The 15,178-nt window shown below is 41.6% G+C and overlaps 1 protein-coding gene across 1 annotated transcript in view; it reads right to left on the reverse strand.

Annotated features, from left to right (window-relative positions):
- LOC118238195 (atherin-like) overlaps nucleotides 1-14,327 on the reverse strand; it is a 36,064-nt gene extending 21,737 nt beyond the window's left edge. Inside the window, exons 1-2 of the mRNA XM_035438781.1 lie at nucleotides 14,243-14,327; nucleotides 11,113-12,460 (exon numbers count right to left, since the gene is read on the reverse strand). Of these exons, the coding sequence (XP_035294672.1) occupies nucleotides 11,556-12,460; nucleotides 14,243-14,327 (990 nt within the window). The 3' untranslated portion in view covers nucleotides 11,113-11,555. The remainder of the gene's footprint in view (nucleotides 1-11,112; nucleotides 12,461-14,242) is intronic.
- Nucleotides 14,328-15,178: the final 851 nt, after the last annotated feature.

Below are 15,178 nucleotides of genomic sequence, written 5' to 3' on the forward strand. Positions count from 1 at the left end.
ATAAAAGAAGCTACTGTTTAATTTCAACTTTCCAGATAAAATATGTATGTCTTCAAAACTACAAGGAACTTTCACATTGGTAATACATTATGCACATATAAGAGTCAGTACAAGACAACTGGATCTCAGGTAAAATAACTGTCTTATCACAGAGTATTAGCATTCCTCACTGCCATCCCTAATATCAATGCTGCCATTCCTTTCATTTAAGCCACATCACTGAATACTATTCTTAGCAATAATGGCAGATCATAGTTGTCATATATTTGTCAAAGACCTCAGTATAACATACAAAGCAAAGTTTAAAATAAACTATGAACTCTGGTTAGTAATAATGTATCAGTATTAGCTCATCAATTGCAAGGAATATGCCACATAAGTATAAGATGCTAATAATATAGGAAATGGGAAAACAACACTTCATCTAATGGCAATTTTTTTGCAAACCTAAAACAACACAGAAAGCATATGTGTATTTGGAAAAAACAAAAATCTGCATACTGCTTTAAGATAAACTTCTGTGGAACTTACTGCCTCAAATATTAATACTAACAGTTCTTGTAAATTGAACTGTGTTCCAACTATTGCTAAAATTTAAAAACTATAATCTATGATAAATTGACATTTGCCACAAAGGGGGGGAGTATTAATCCAGGATTCCCTAACTTATGTGAACCCCAACATGTTTTCTCTAATATTAATTTAAATCTTTAGGAAACAGTACTAGTCTAAAGAAATCAGACTTGTCAAGCATACTTAAAGAAATACTAATATAAGTGTGAAGGCAACAGAATTGGAAAAACTGGACTCATATTTCTAATCTTAATGTTACTGATAAACTAAATTATCTCCAGACCTTCACTTCCTCCACTGAGCTGACAGCTTCCTTTTTTATTAATCAAAAGAAATAGCAGTTCAAGGAAAATGTTTATAGACAGTTGGTGTGGCTTTGTTTTTTGTTGTTGTTGTTGTTGCTGTTTTTAGGGTTTTTGCTGTTTTGTTGTTTTCAAAGAGAGAAAAAGAACCAGTACAGTAACAATGCTCAAGAGGTCCTTCTCAGATAACTGAGGATGTCTTCAAACACAGAGACAGAAGGAACCAACTATTAAAAGAATCAACCCAAGGATCTTCGTTTCTCTATAAACATTCAGAGTTTAGTAAGTTTCCTTTTGCTTATTTTTATAGCTGACAATGCTAGAGAAGGCAAGTGGAAGTTTAATGGAAGCCCCCAGGCAGTAATAAAATCTTCTTATGAAGGTTTGCAGATATATAACCCAGTTGATAAGATACTTTCATTGAATACAGGACAACCAGGGCTACACAGAGAAAAATCTATCTTGAAAACAAAACAAAACAAAACAAAAAAAACAAATTAAGGTAAAACTGATAAAACTAGAAACTATTCCAATAACTAAAATAAGAACAATAGTAAAGACTAAAGATGACTGCTAATGGGTGAGTTAATAGGCTCAGCAGGTAGTTCTTGCTGCAAAGCCAGAGTCTGCATGGTAGGTGAGAATCAACTCCCAAAAGTTGTCCTCTGCCTTTTACATGCTCACTGTGGTACTTGTATGCACCCCCCGCCCCCCCCAATAGTAATAACAAAATGTCTAAGTATTAAAAGAGAGAAAACAAAGTTTACTTGTTTGCTTTCTGCCTTAAAAAAAAAAAAAAGATGACTAGTATGGTCTCTGGTTTAGAAATGGCTTTCTCTTACTTATGACGTATCAAACAGCTGTGTAACCCCCCCCCAACACATAGTACACCAAAACAATAAACTACATTTCATGGAGTTCACAGAGCACCTAAACAGCTCATGGGATTCTTTCAGCCCAAAAGCAGATCTAATAACAAAGGGCTATCTTGGTATGCACCTCAAATCATCTCCAAAGTCTCCAAGGATAGGAAAGTCTGACCTATTAATTCTAGGGTAAATGACAGTGCGACAAAAAAGAAATTCATTTTTAAATCACAAGTTTCTCATATAGATCCTAATGTAAACACCTCCACTCCAAAGTTTAGAATTAACCTGTAGTTTGAAAACAAACTTTGGGATGATATAAACAATAGAATTTTGACATGGCACAAAGGATTAGGGAAAGGCTCCTTGAGTACTTGCTCTGCAAGCATATGTGTTCATATGCCCAGCATGGGGACACACACACACAGCCAGCCACTACAAGCTCCCTTACCAGCCAGCCTAGTCAAGAAGGTGGATTTCTAGTTCATACCCCCCCAGCTCATGTCAATAAAGGTGGAGAACAATAGACACTGGATTTCCTGCTCTGGCTTCCCCAAACACATACACATGCCTGCATCAAGTAACACCCCTCCCCAAAGAAAAAGCATAGATGTATCAAAATCACTGCATTTACACTGAATATAACAATTACCTCTATAAGGAACTAGTCTAAGGGCAACAGTAAAAGTACCAAACTCAGGATGGATATAGCTTAGAGAGATCACTTAGCATATCATGTACAAGGCCTATAGGGACTTCCAGTTCAGAATGCCAATTTCTCTCTCTCTCTCTCTCTCTCTCTCTCTCTCTCTCTCTCTCTCTCTCTCTGTGTGTGTGTGTGTGTGTGTGTGTGTGTGTGTGTGTGAGAGAGAGAGGGGGGGGGCTACTTTTCACTGTCAGAGATGTTACAGATACTGGACAGACAGCCAAGAATGAGCAGGTCCTAGTGATACAGAGGTCTGTAATTCACTGCTGAAGGGGGGAGGCTTGGAGGAGGGTGAGGCAAGAATTCTGCTACAGAGCGAGTTCAAGACTAGCCTGGACAACTTAGTAAGGCATTTTTTGAAATATAAAGCAAAAGCAAAACTAGAGATACAGATGACAGAGGCCCCAAGTCTGATCCCCAGTAAAGGAAACGAAAAATGAAAAGTCTGGCTGGGCGGTGGTGGTACATGCCTTTAGTCCCAGCACTCGGGAGGCAGAGGCAGATGGATCTCTGTGAGTTCAAGGCCAGCCTGGTCATCAAAGAGAGTTCCAGGACAGGCTCTAAAACCTACAGGGAAATCCTCTCTAAAAAAGCTAACAACAACAACAAAAAAATTGAAAAGTCTGTGTAGATTAGAATTAGTGTTATTGTAAACTCATAGTCTTCTCACATAGATGCAAATACAAATATGTGTTCATAAAAAGATTCTGCACACTGGGAGGCCTGGGGCAGCAGCACCCTAAAAGCAATAAAGTAAGTACCCAGACTCTGGTTCCTAAGTACCACTTTCCTCTTAAAATAACCAAAGAGGGTCTGGAGAGATGTCTCAATGATTAAAAGCACTTGCTACACAAATAATGAGGCCTGGAGTTCATATCCCTGTACCCACAAAACAAATCAGGTATCCTGAACAAGCCTGTGAGCCCATCCTGGGGGCATGACACAGGAGGCTTGCTGGATTCCAGCATAGAAGGAAGGAAACAAACCATGATCTTCAGCTTCAGGGAGAAAACCTGTCTCAAAGGAATAAATAGGTAGAGGATGGTAGAGTAGGACACTGAACAAGGACAACTTTTGACCTGTATGTGCTCATGCATTCCCACATACACAGATAAATCTTTAACAACCAAGGAAGTAGCAGATCAGTTTAGAATATCTAAAAAGCATAGTTGTATTCTAAGTTAATTAAATAAAAAAATAAGCCAACTGGAAGAAGTTCTCACTAGCCAATTCAGTAACAACATGAGGGATAGAAGCACAGCTCAGTGGGAGTAGACTGGCCTATCATGCTCAATTACCAGCCCTACATTAAAAATAATGAACCTCAAAATTAATGAAAATGAATTATAGCCCTGTGAATATAGCAGGAAATCATGAGTAATTTGATGTAAGTAAATTAAAAATCTAATAAAAATATTTACATTTCAAAACACCTATCTTCAAATTATTAATTACAAATGGGGGGAGATCTTGAAAAAAAAAAAAGGCACCTGATGACATAAGAACACAGGAGAGTGTAAATCTCTGACAAGGATGCTGAAGAACTAATCCTAGCAATTTAATTATGAAATCCAATGTAAGAACTAAATATGAAACATATCAGATAATTGAAAATAAAGGCATATTCTACAAAATAATGAAGTCTGTAGTTTTCAAATGTATCAGTGCCTAAATTGTGCTAGATTGCAGGAGCAGAGTGACAAGCAACTGTAACACATAAAGACTACTGATAGGGTCTGGAAGATAGTGTTCGTGTTAAAGTCTAACTATGATAGCCATAATGTGGTCATGTAAAATATCCTTTTTTATAAGAAATAAACATGGAGGTATTTTAGAGTGATAAGGCATCAGAAGGGCATTTATTGTCAAACAGGCTAAAGAACAAATAGATTAAACTTTTATGTCCTGTCATCGCCTCCAAAATTAAGAAAAGGACTGGGGATATAATTCAGATGAAGTATTTGCTGAACATGCTCAAAGCTCTGAATTTGATTCCCACTACCACATAAAACCAGTCCTGGTAGCAAACAATGGCACATGTGCCTGTAATCACAACACTCAGCAGACAGAGGCAGAAGGATCAATCAGGAGTTCAGGGTCATCTTTGGCTAGAGTTTGAGGTCAATCTAGACTACATAAGACCCTATCTTACACACACACACACACACACACACACACACACACACACACACACAAGAGGGAGAGCCTTCAAAAAGTCTGTAGCCATTTTTAAAACCTGGGAAGAGTATGTACCTACAAGGTAATCTTCAACTAGCAAGGTTTGGGGAGGGGAGGTGACAACAAACACAACGTAATGAATGGTCCAGGTTACCCAATTCTACAGCCTACAGTTTCAGTTATCTGAAGTCAGCCATGGTCTAAAACTACTTGATAAAAAATTCTGGAAATAAAAATTCTAAGTAAAATCTCATACTATCCCTTTCCAGTGCATCTCTACTGGATACACTCCCTGCCTGTCAGTTAAGTAATAGCCATCTAGGGAGGTATCAGATACATTGTAGAGGTATTTCAGGGATTGTGTTCACATAAAGCTTATTTTACTCAATGAACTCAAAAAGCAAACATGCTAATAAGTCAAAGAAAAGCCATTTCCTTTTCAGTAAAAAAGTACAAGTTCTCAATAATAAAAGAAAAAAATAAGAAATTGCTAAAAATCCACATTAAGAATCAGTCCATCTTATGACCAGGTGTATCGGTATACACCTATAATCCCAAGCACTTTGAGACTAGAGGCAGAGGATCAGAAGTTCAAGGCCAACCTCAGCTACACAGTGAGTTCATAGCCTAGGCTACAAGAGACCCTGTCTCCAAATCAACAACAAGGAGTCTTCCCTCTATCTGTGAAATTGTAAAGAAATTTACACTAGTTTGCTATCCCACCTTAACAGCAAAGGTCACAGCCACTGGGGCGGGATGGGGGGAGTGGGAGGTGCTACCATTATATGGTAGACTACCTGCTTAGCAGGTAGAGGCCCTCAAAGCCAATATGTACCACTTAAAATTTTTAAATTTAAAAATAAAGTCACAACCACAGTATGTGGCAAGTGCTTAGTTAAGACAGAAAAGGCATGCAATTATAGGGTTTGAAGCCAGGCAGTGATGGTGCACGCCTTTAATCCCAGCACTCCGGAGGCAGAGGCAGGTGGATCACTGTGAGTTCGAGACCAGCCTGGTCTACAGAGCAAGTTCCAGGACAGGCTCCAAAGCTACACAGAGAAACCCTTCTTCGAGAAACAAAACAAACAAAAATGTATAGGGTTTGTTACTATCGGTGGTTACAGGCATTAACTCTGTCTTGAACTTTTTATAGCAGCCAAAGGATAAACAAGTATAGCTATTACTATACATGAGGGGCATATGCTGAAAATAAGCATAAAATGTATCTCCAAAAACAGTTTTCTTAGCAAGAAGGACTGGGAGAACTGTGTCTGAGCAGTAAGTCAGCTTGTAGACAAGCTACAGTCAAATGAATGCGCTGAAGCTCCAATATTGTGGGAAACTGACAAGCCAGCAGGGTTCTGAAAATAGGAAGGCATCTCCTGAAGGACAGGAAACACCTGTGCCAAGAAGATCTACACACATATCCTAACGCTGAAACACGTTAGTACAACTCTCCTCCTCTAAGCAATTACCAAAGCAAGAACAAGTATTGGTCATGCTTAAATGACTAATAAGGTACAAGGCAGGCCATTAATAAAAACTTTACCCAATAATAATAATAATAATAACAACAACAACAACAACAGATCTACCAGGCACAAAAAGACATAATTTCAAATAAGAAACAGAAAATAATATTAAAATAAGTAATACCTCAGTTTTTCCAAATTACTTGTAGGCCAAAATACAGCTGAAAAATAAAAGCCAACTTCTCTAGGGTAGGGGGAGAGTTCTTAGAAACTGTATTGCAAAAACAATTTATTAAGAACTGAAAACCAAGGAGCAAGCTGAAAGATTAAGCCTCAACTCAAGACTCTCCCTGTAAGTATCTAAAGAGTGTTTGAAAACAGTCCTCCCTTTCCTAGAAACATAACTGTATGGGATAGATTTTCTTCCTACAATTCAATCAAAACAACATATTGCAACAGATGGAAGAAACTGATATATGAGATTTCAGCCATTAAGCCTAACACAAGTAACTTGCAAAAGTGCAAAAACATCCCTCTTTTATAGTCGGTCCTCCAAATCCCTAGGTTCAACAATGTTGAAAATACTTGGGGAAAATTGTATCCATACTGAATACACACAGACTTTGCTTTCTTGTCATTATTTCCTAACAGTATTTACTATTTACCCTGTATTTAGTATTACAAGTCATCTGGAGTTGCTTTAAAGTATCTCAGCAGATGTGCCTAGGCTACATACAACTACTATGCCATTTTATGCAAGGGACCTAAATAGCCATGGAAAGAACTGGAACAATCCATGTTCTTTCCATGTGCCATGTCACAACTGTATTTGTTTTGGAAAATAATTACTTTTTATTTTCTCAAACAATGTTAGCATGCAATGGCTTATTGTTATTTTTAATTTTGTTTTAATTTCTAACAGAATAGTAATCAATAGTTGGCATAAACCCAAACTCTCAGGGCTTCTCAATTTACAGAAGCATTGGTGATTCTAAGATCGGAACACCATATAATCTTAGGACTATTACTATTTCTCATAATGTAGTAACATTACAACAGAATGACTCCTCCAACCTGCAAATGAAATGTAAAGGCATTCTGTCCCAAAATAAGTGGTTCAGAATACAATTGGTCTCTGAAATATCAAGGTTCAATTTATAGCTGTTTCACTGTACGATACACACTCAGCAAAAACTACTTGAAATTTTGATCACTTTTTCAACCAGTGATCCAAGGTTTGATATTTCTCAGGAGCCACAAAAAAGGGTCACGAGAATAAAGGATACCCTACAGTGAAATGGGTTGCCAGAGTTTTTTGATACAGGTACTCAATAACTTACATGAGATACTAAACACTGTTATAAGCTATGCTTTGTGTTAGATGATTTTGCCCAACTGAAGGAATAGTAAGTGTGTTGTGAGCATGGGTAAGGTGGTCCAGGCTAAGCCATCATACTCGGTAGGGGTGGTGTACTGAATGCATTCTTGATTAGTTCCAGCTCTGATCAGTCTATCAGCATGCAAATGATTCATTAAGTTCAGAAACATCTGTACTTTCTAAGTTATTTAGTCTTCTTTCCATTTTCCCATTCTCACACAGTAATACTAATTAGTCATAATTTCATGGTGTTGTCAACGTGCCTTTCTTAATCCTTCTAGCACAAAAAAAGAAATAGCTTACTACACACAAAAATCTGAATAAGGGTGTCCCAGGGAATAAACTTCACAGGCTTTATTATACCTATTTTTATTACAAAAATAACATTTTTGTTATTTTCTAGGTTTTTTTTTTTTTTTTTTTTTTTGGTTTTTTGAGACAGGGTTTCTCTGTGTAGCTTTGGAGCCTATCCTGGCACTTGCTCTGGAGACCAGGCTGGCCTCGAACTCACAGAGATCCGCCTGCCTCTGCCTCCCGAGCGGTGGAATTAAAGGTGTGCGCCACCAACGCCCGGCTTTTTTCTAGGGTTTCTTAAAACATACTATATATACATAAATTCATAGACACATTCCATGTTAGTAGAGCTTTATTTTACTGTTTACTTTTAGATGTTATTTTCTATTCTTACACTATCATTCAGAAAGCTTATCAAGACCTTCATTCAATGAAACAAAACTGGAAGTGACAAAAATAATGTGTGATAGAATACCAATGCAATTATAGATCAAGACACAAGAACATATGCAACCTGAAAAAACTAACTACAGAGACACTGAGGTAGACAAAGAAAACTGATGGAACAGTATACTAATAAGCATTAAGATACTGACTGCCATGCACACTAAGTTGGAATGCAAACATCAGAATTAAACATACTGATCAAATCAATTTTTCTGTTTCATGTTTCAAACATTTTGAGGATTAATATGCATGAACTAAGGACCTTTGGGGGAAAAAAGGCAAGGCAAAAATAAATAATTGATAAACATGGAAAAAAGGATAACAAATAGCATTAATTAAAGAAAAATTAAATAAAATAGTTATTTCAAATAAGTACCTCATTTTCTGAAATTTTAAAGTATGCTTCTGGGCAGATAAGTGTTCACTATAACAAAAATTTAAAAAAGGTCAAAAATAGAAAAAATGTCTTAAACAACCAAATTTCATAGATTTACTACCAATAATAAATGAGAAATGCCTCTATCGTTATCATTTGGTTAGGAAACAGTACACAATAAAAACTGTTTCCATTCTTGAACCTCGCTAAGTATTTTATATATGTGGCGTTCAAAATAGGTTGCTCTTAAGTGGCAAGGAAGCCTCCTGATTCTGAATCAGGTGGAGCTTTGAAAGATTATTTTCATTAACAAGCCTTTCTATGCAATACAGGCAAACACTCTGTAAATTATTTTACTTCACAGTTTAATCCAGGAAGGGAACTTCCCTCCTTACACAATACTGAAAACATATAAAATTTGAGACCATTCTGAAAGACTTCAAATCACTGTCTTTTAAAAAAGAAATCCCTTTTCAAACCTTTGTTGCATTTTAAATAAGACTTCAAAAATCTTTGGTTTGAGAACAGTATAAAGCCTAATATTCACTAGTTAATTTAGTGCTAAATTTACCTAACTTTCAGTAAACTGCAAAATAAATGTCTTGTTGATGGGGGGGGGGGTAGGATCAAAGGTTCACAAACATTCACAAAGGTGGAACACCCATTTTTAAAATGTCAAAACCTAAACATACTACTCTCTCCAAAAAAGAAAAACAGAACTACTCCTTTAAAGGGCGGGGTGTTGAGTAGGCATTGTCAAGTGCCATAATCCTCCCTACACAACCAACACAGTATCAACGCAGCGAAATGTTCCTTCTCTAGACTTGCTCTATTAAGGCGCTGCAGCTCTGAAGCCAAGCAGAAGCCATAAAAGGAAACCGAAGTTCAATGTCATTTATTTTGTTCCCCTCTTTCATATGCTCAAGAATAACCTCTTTTGCTGCCTAATTATATGTTCCCAAATCATAAAGCCCACCAGTTATTCACTTTAAATTCCTTCATAAAGCAGTCGTAATTTTAACAGGAATAACTTGTTGGTTCACAAATCTTACCAATAAAATAAAAATGAAAACAAAAACTCCAGAGAACAGGCCCTAGTAACAAAACAATATAAATACTGGAATTATTCTCCTTTTGAAATGTACTTAATAAAAGCGAAACAGCCAAGAACAAGCTGCGAACTAATTTGGTCCTGATCTTTAAAACCTACTTTTCCTCTTTCAAATGAAGTCAACTCTTTTTCCTCGGGTTTCTGGTGATTGTTTTGGTAGCATCTGATTAAACATCAATTTAACCTTAAGCTACATCTACCTATAATTTTTATTTTTTTTTAAATACACTATTATCTGTTACCTCCCTTTACCACAAAAGCACTTGGGGGCGGGGGACCTAAACTTAAAAAGGTACGAAGTTAAAAAAGGTACACTAGGGCGAACTACTAGGGTTTACTGCTACCAAAACTAGTTTTACTCATGAAGACGACCCCCATTGGTTCAGAAGCGACTGGTGGAATGTCTTCCATGCTTCACGAATTCCTACTAGCACAGTCCGTACCTATTCACTTATTAGGCAGAACCAAACAAAAACAGATGGGCCAACACGAAAATATGAAGGCCATGCAATTGCAAAACAGCGCCGCTTTTTCTCACTGTGACTCCCCTGAAAAATCTCAAGCGTTTCTTCTTCCTTTCCTATGCTCCGAATCGGAACTGCATACAAGTCCTGACCAATCAACTACTTGTAGGTGTTTGGGGGTTTGCTTTGTTTTGTAGCCATCCACATCCTCCTCTATCTTTATTCATAATCTTCACGACCTCCTTCAGCTTCCTAGAACACCAGTTTCAAGAAAAATCTAGCAGCTAGTTGTCTCCAATCGAGTAACCAAACAAGCAGTGTAAGCTAATGACTAAAAAGAGTACATTACTTACGACAACTAGTGCCTTAGCCGTACGGAAAAAAAAAAAAAAATCAACCGAGAATGGCAGGCAGATGGTTCTAAAGTCGAAAGAAACGCAACTGTCCTAACAGAACCATCTCCCCGCAGGATTATCGCGAAAGCCAAAACAATCTGCACCAACATAAACAAATGCGGCAGCCATCTCAGTAAGAGCGAACCAAGTCTCTCCCGGCAGCAAGAGACTTAACTTTCTTCCGAAACAAAAGTTGCCAGACTCAGCAACTTAATATACATTGTATACGTCCCGGAACACTAAAACTTCTGGACCTTCTGCCAAACAAAGGCACTCTTTCTTGCGATGGCTGAAAACTTTTCGTCCCACCGCATTCTTACAATCCCATCTTTTAAAAGACAGGAATCCAGACGGCAGATCGGACAAAACAAAGCAAACATTCCAAAAAACCAGTTGTATACTATTCAGCTGCTGAAACACCAAGCCACTCCGACACGAGAGCAAGAAGTGAGGCAACTCTGGCAAAGCGAAGCCGACTAAAAGTATCGTTTCCGGCCCCACGAACTTGGCGGCTGCTCGACGCTTTTCATTAAAAAAAAAAAAAATTTACCTCTCGGGGTGTCTCAGGGCAGCCGTCTCGAGGCTCGGCTTGACATGGTTTCCTGCTCTTCCTCCGTGGCTGCGGACCCCGCCGAGGCTCCCGTGAGGGCGAGGCGGATGTGGAGCTGCCTCCCGCAGCAGCAGTGCGGCTGCTCCGGTGGGGGTTGGGGTGCGGGCTGGCTTCCTGCTCGCCACTTGTGTCAGGAGTTTCCCGGCCCCAACTAGGTCCTCCGCCGAAGGAAAAAACTTTTCACTCGTGACACCGCCCGGAATTGCCGTGCGAAACTCACTTCCTGCCTGGGTGAAAAGCAGGATCCAGCTCGGTGCCCCGGGAACCCGGAACCCCGGGGCGGCGCGCCGCCGAGGGGGAGGGGACGGCGCCCGCCCCGAAGCCGCGGGGCCACGCGCGGCCCACGGGGGCGAGGACGCGGAGCTCCGCCGGGCCTGGCCGCGCTAGGCCGCCGCCCCCACCAGCCCGCGCTGCGCGCGGGTATTGTCTCGAGTGCGCCGGCGCGCCCTGCGCCCTCCGGCCGCCGCCGCCCGGAGCCGACCGGCCGCGCAGGCAGGCTCGAAGGCAGCCGTCCGTCGGGCCGTCCGTCTGTCCCGCGCTGTCTCTGCCACTCGGCGCTCTCGTCTTCCCGCCGCCGTCCCTGCGCTCTCCTCCGTCCTTCTTCCCCCTCGCGGCCGCGGCGGCGCGGTCTCCTCAGGAGCTCGCGGGCCCGCGCCGGGGACCGAGGCTGCGTCGCGCGCCGCCGCGCCACCTTTCACTCGAACGGGAGAGGGGAGGCGAGGCGGAGGAGAGAAAGGAGGAGGCGGACCCGGGCCGGGCCGGGCTGGGGTGGAGGGAGTTTCTGCTTCACAGGCCGCGGCGGCAACAGCGCCACCGCCCCGGCGGCTAGGGGGCCGAGGCTGCGCGCGGCGGCGGCGGCGGCGGCGCGGCGGCGGCGGGGCGGAGCGGTCTCCCGCGGGGCGCCCCAACCGCCCACAGCCGGCGAAGGCCGGCGCGAGCCAGTCAGCGCGCACGGGGTCTACGCGGCCGACGTCGGCGGCGGGGGGCGCGCGGCAGGAGGCCACCCCACCCCCCAGGCGAGGCGAGGCCCGGCCCGCCGGCTCCGCACGACCCCGCGAGGCCTCCGCCGCCCCGGCCGATCGAGTTTCTTTGTACGGCCGTAATTGGCGCAAAGAGGTTGTCCAAGTGCAGCCCCGATTTACAGGCAGCAGGTATCTGTTTTCAGCTGCAGCACTCCGACATCCTCTAATAGCACGCTCAGGTTGCAGGAAACCACCGCCGCTGCTCGCTGCAGCTTCCCACGCCTGGCCGAGCTGGCTGCAAGCGGCGGGCGACGCGACTGGGGCCCCTGCGAGGAGACAAAGCTGGTGCTGGGAGGGGGGACGTGGCCCGCGAAATTGCCTCAAGACGGTGCCTTTGTTAGAGGAAACATTGGATGCGCTCCGAACGCGGCGCAGCCTTCCAGCCCCTACGCTTTTTGGGCTTGCAAGTCTCACTGGCCCTGGTAGTTCTGCCTGGCAGGGTTTGCGTTTATTGCAGAGAGAGACTTAAGCATTCTGTCAACACATATGGCTTCGAAAGCTTCAACCATAACATTGCCGTTTTACAGTTACTGCTTTAAGTATGCTAGCAGACAGAACATCCTTGTTTTACCCGAGGGAATGGAATAGATTCTGGGCAAACCATCGTCCACCCCCACTCTGCTGTATTAACTATGCACAGGGATGGTAATTAGCCTCTGGGTCCCTCAAGACACTGGTTCAGTTCTTCCGTCTGTAGCCCAGAGATAAATTGTTCGTCACCAAGTTTGAATAAAAAACTGTGTGCCTTATAGATGAGTTTTGGCTTGCATCCAAATGAAAGAGTGCACGAAGTCCACCAAAGAATTATTTACTAAAGTGAGTTCCACGCCAGAGACAAATACTTGGAATAACTCCAAAGATATTCAAGGCGTTTTGAATCGAAGTGGAAGCATTGAAACTACACCCAAAACTGCTAGAACTAACACCGGCGTTGGTTTCTTAGCATAGAACAGACGTTGAAGATGGACAGTGGTACCAGTGCCTCAGTGCTGCCTATGAGAACATTTACTGGTAGCCCTGAGCATGGCAAGTCTAGTTATTTCAACGTGGCTATCCATTTTACAGTAACATGGCTTTTAACCGTTGTATATTTAAAAAACAAAACTGTATTTGTACAGACTGTTTCAACTGACATGAGAAAGTTTTGTTTTACTCCTCTTGTTTCGAGTTTGATCACATCAGAACTCAGCAAAGGCTGTGATGAAAGGGCAGCTCATTAGAGCATCCTGGATAAAGCAGCTTTTATCCGGTGAGAACTCCACTGAACTGGGATTCCAGTACTGCGTCCCCTGGGTAGATGTAAGGCCCAGTTAAATATGGATCTGTATATAGCTCAATAGTAGAACATTTACCTAGCACATATGCCCAGCCCCATTCGGGGAGAGAGTAGTACAATGGATTGAAATAAACTGACTTGCAGCCTAAATAACACAAGCCCAATCTCTAGGCTAAAACCTGCCCTGGTGCTAACCTTTTGTTAATTTAAACTCCCACAGGGGACTATTCAGACTACCACTGCAACTAAAAGTTACTGTAACTCACCTCCAATGCTGCCAGTAGCATTTATTCCCTCCGGGTTTATTTCTCTAGAGCAAAGCCATAATCCAAGAAGGGTAATATTTTAAGCCCTAATAGTCATTCATACCTAATTCATCAGATTGTTCTCTAAAGCAGCTTTAGTGGAAGGAGAAAATAGAGCATATGTTGGTGATGAGTAAATAGAGGACAATGAGCCTCACTTCTTAGAATATGGAGAGAATAGAGGAATACAGGCAATGAAATCATCACATTTGACTTAAATAAATTCTGATTATACTGTAGGAATGAGCCGGAGAGTGACATACTTGATAGTATGTCCTGTATAGCCAAGACAGAGCCATGATAACATTGCTCAAAAAAAATGTTTTTAAGGAAAGTATTCTAAACTAGTCCATGTGTTCATGCATGTGTGAACCTACAAATTGAACCCCAGAACACTAAGCCTTGTAAGAATGAAATCAGAATACACTTGCTATTTGGTCAAATGTTTCTTTAACTATCACTTATACAGTCTTTCCCAGAAATTCTGTATTTGTGAATGGCAGCTATATAATAGTATTTGGTAATCACAAATGACTCATCTTTGCTGTTCATCGCTGTTTAGTTCTAACTTGAACAGCACACTCAGAAACAGCCAAATCTCCTATCTGGACTTTCTTGTAAGCATTCCTGTTCTGTGCTTTATGAATTAGTTTTCTTTGAAAATCCTCTCACAGGGCCTTGAACTAAAGATGGACTGAGCTTTTCATTTATGGTTAAATGGAAGACTGACTTAAACCCCATCTTTAGCAAGGCTGCCTTGCTGTGACTCCTTAATGATACAGCGGCCTCCAAGACCAGCTTCTAGAGTAAACTAATGGCTGTTGGTAGTGGTTCAGCAGTTCAGCAACCCCATTGTGATTCTCTGAGAAATGGGGAATGGCTCTTTGTGATTCCCTTTCCCAAACCCAGGGCTGAGGAGAAAGAACACTCCTGATGGAAATAAGCCACTTCACTGAAATGACAGCAAGCATTCCAGAAAATGCTTATAGAGCCCACCAGAAAAATACCCCAAAGAGAGGGCACTGGCACTGGTTGTTTGATTTGGTTTAGTTTTGGTTTTTCAATACAGGGTTTCTCTTCGGAGCCTTGCTGCCCTGGAACTTGATCTGTAGATCAGGCTGGCCTCGAACTCACAGAGATCTGCCCACCTCTGATGATGGGATTAAAGGCATGTACTACCAGTATGCCTGGCTGTTTGATTTTTATAAAGACCCTTTGTCAAAGTCTCATGTCTGAGGAGGAGACCTTGGCAGAGTGCAAGGGGATGCTTGAAATGATCACTCTTCTCAGTCTTTGACCAAGAATTAATCATCTAAAACTAAAATTTTCTGTTTTCCTTTGTTTTCCTTCCTTCCTTCCTTCCTTCCTTCCTTCCTTCCTTCCTTCCTTCCTTCCTTTCTTTT

The sequence above is a fragment of the Cricetulus griseus genome, chromosome 2 (genome assembly GCF_003668045.3).
Source record: "Cricetulus griseus strain 17A/GY chromosome 2, alternate assembly CriGri-PICRH-1.0, whole genome shotgun sequence".
NCBI lineage: Eukaryota > Metazoa > Chordata > Mammalia > Rodentia > Cricetidae > Cricetulus > Cricetulus griseus.